The sequence below is a fragment of the Cucurbita pepo genome, unplaced genomic scaffold, assembly GCF_002806865.2.
Source record: "Cucurbita pepo subsp. pepo cultivar mu-cu-16 unplaced genomic scaffold, ASM280686v2 Cp4.1_scaffold002283, whole genome shotgun sequence".
NCBI lineage: Eukaryota > Viridiplantae > Streptophyta > Magnoliopsida > Cucurbitales > Cucurbitaceae > Cucurbita > Cucurbita pepo.
The window spans coordinates 1-692 of NW_019648367.1; the positions used below are offsets into that span (position 1 = coordinate 1).

General features: G+C 36.6%; 1 protein-coding gene across 1 annotated transcript in view; it reads right to left on the minus strand.

Annotated features, from left to right (window-relative positions):
• Positions 1-107: 107 nt before the first annotated feature.
• LOC111786654 (shaggy-related protein kinase alpha-like) overlaps positions 108-692 on the minus strand; it is a 3025-nt gene continuing 2440 nt past the window's right edge. The window contains exons 8-10 of the mRNA XM_023666888.1: positions 611-661; positions 369-464; positions 108-281 (exon numbers count right to left, since the gene is read on the minus strand). Coding sequence (XP_023522656.1) covers positions 123-281; positions 369-464; positions 611-661 — 306 coding nt within the window. The 3' untranslated portion in view covers positions 108-122. The remainder of the gene's footprint in view (positions 282-368; positions 465-610; positions 662-692) is intronic.

Sequence of the window (692 nt, forward strand, 5' to 3'; positions counted from 1 at the left end):
ACACCCTTATAAAAAATGTTTCATTCCCCTCTCCAACCGATATGGGATCTCACACACTACCATCAGAATTTTAAAGCAAATCAAGATAATAGCCGAACCAGTATATCTAACTTTCTTTCATTTCATCTGAAAGCGCAAATACAAATACAGACATTATGCATTAGCATGGCAAGCCTGCTGTGAGACCAGATACATACCGCTGAGCACCTTAGGTTAGGAGAGTATTGCAATAGTCTAGACACAAGGTCAACAGCTTCCGGTGGCATACGTTTGTGAAATATCTGCATGATAAGTTAATGCTTAAATACATAGATCAGAAAAAGCAACAAATAACTACATATGCATACAACATTTCCACATGCAATTACCTTGTGCCATGGATGGGCTTTAATTTGAGGGAATTTATACTCCGTATAATTGGGATTCATGCATTTAATTTCTTCTCTGGTAGGAGTGCCCAAAACCTACAAAACCAGTTCTATTATATACAAAAGGTACAAAAAGCTTAGAAGACCACTTAAGGATGAAGTAAAAAACCCAGAGGGAAAATGTAAATATCCTCACGCTCGCAACATTAAAAGAGCGGTTTTGTGTTATCCAATAAAACTACCTTAATGATTTCAACAAGCTGGTCAACTCCACTCTCCCCAGGAAAAAGAGGCTGATACAAATAAATAAATAAATATTTAGTT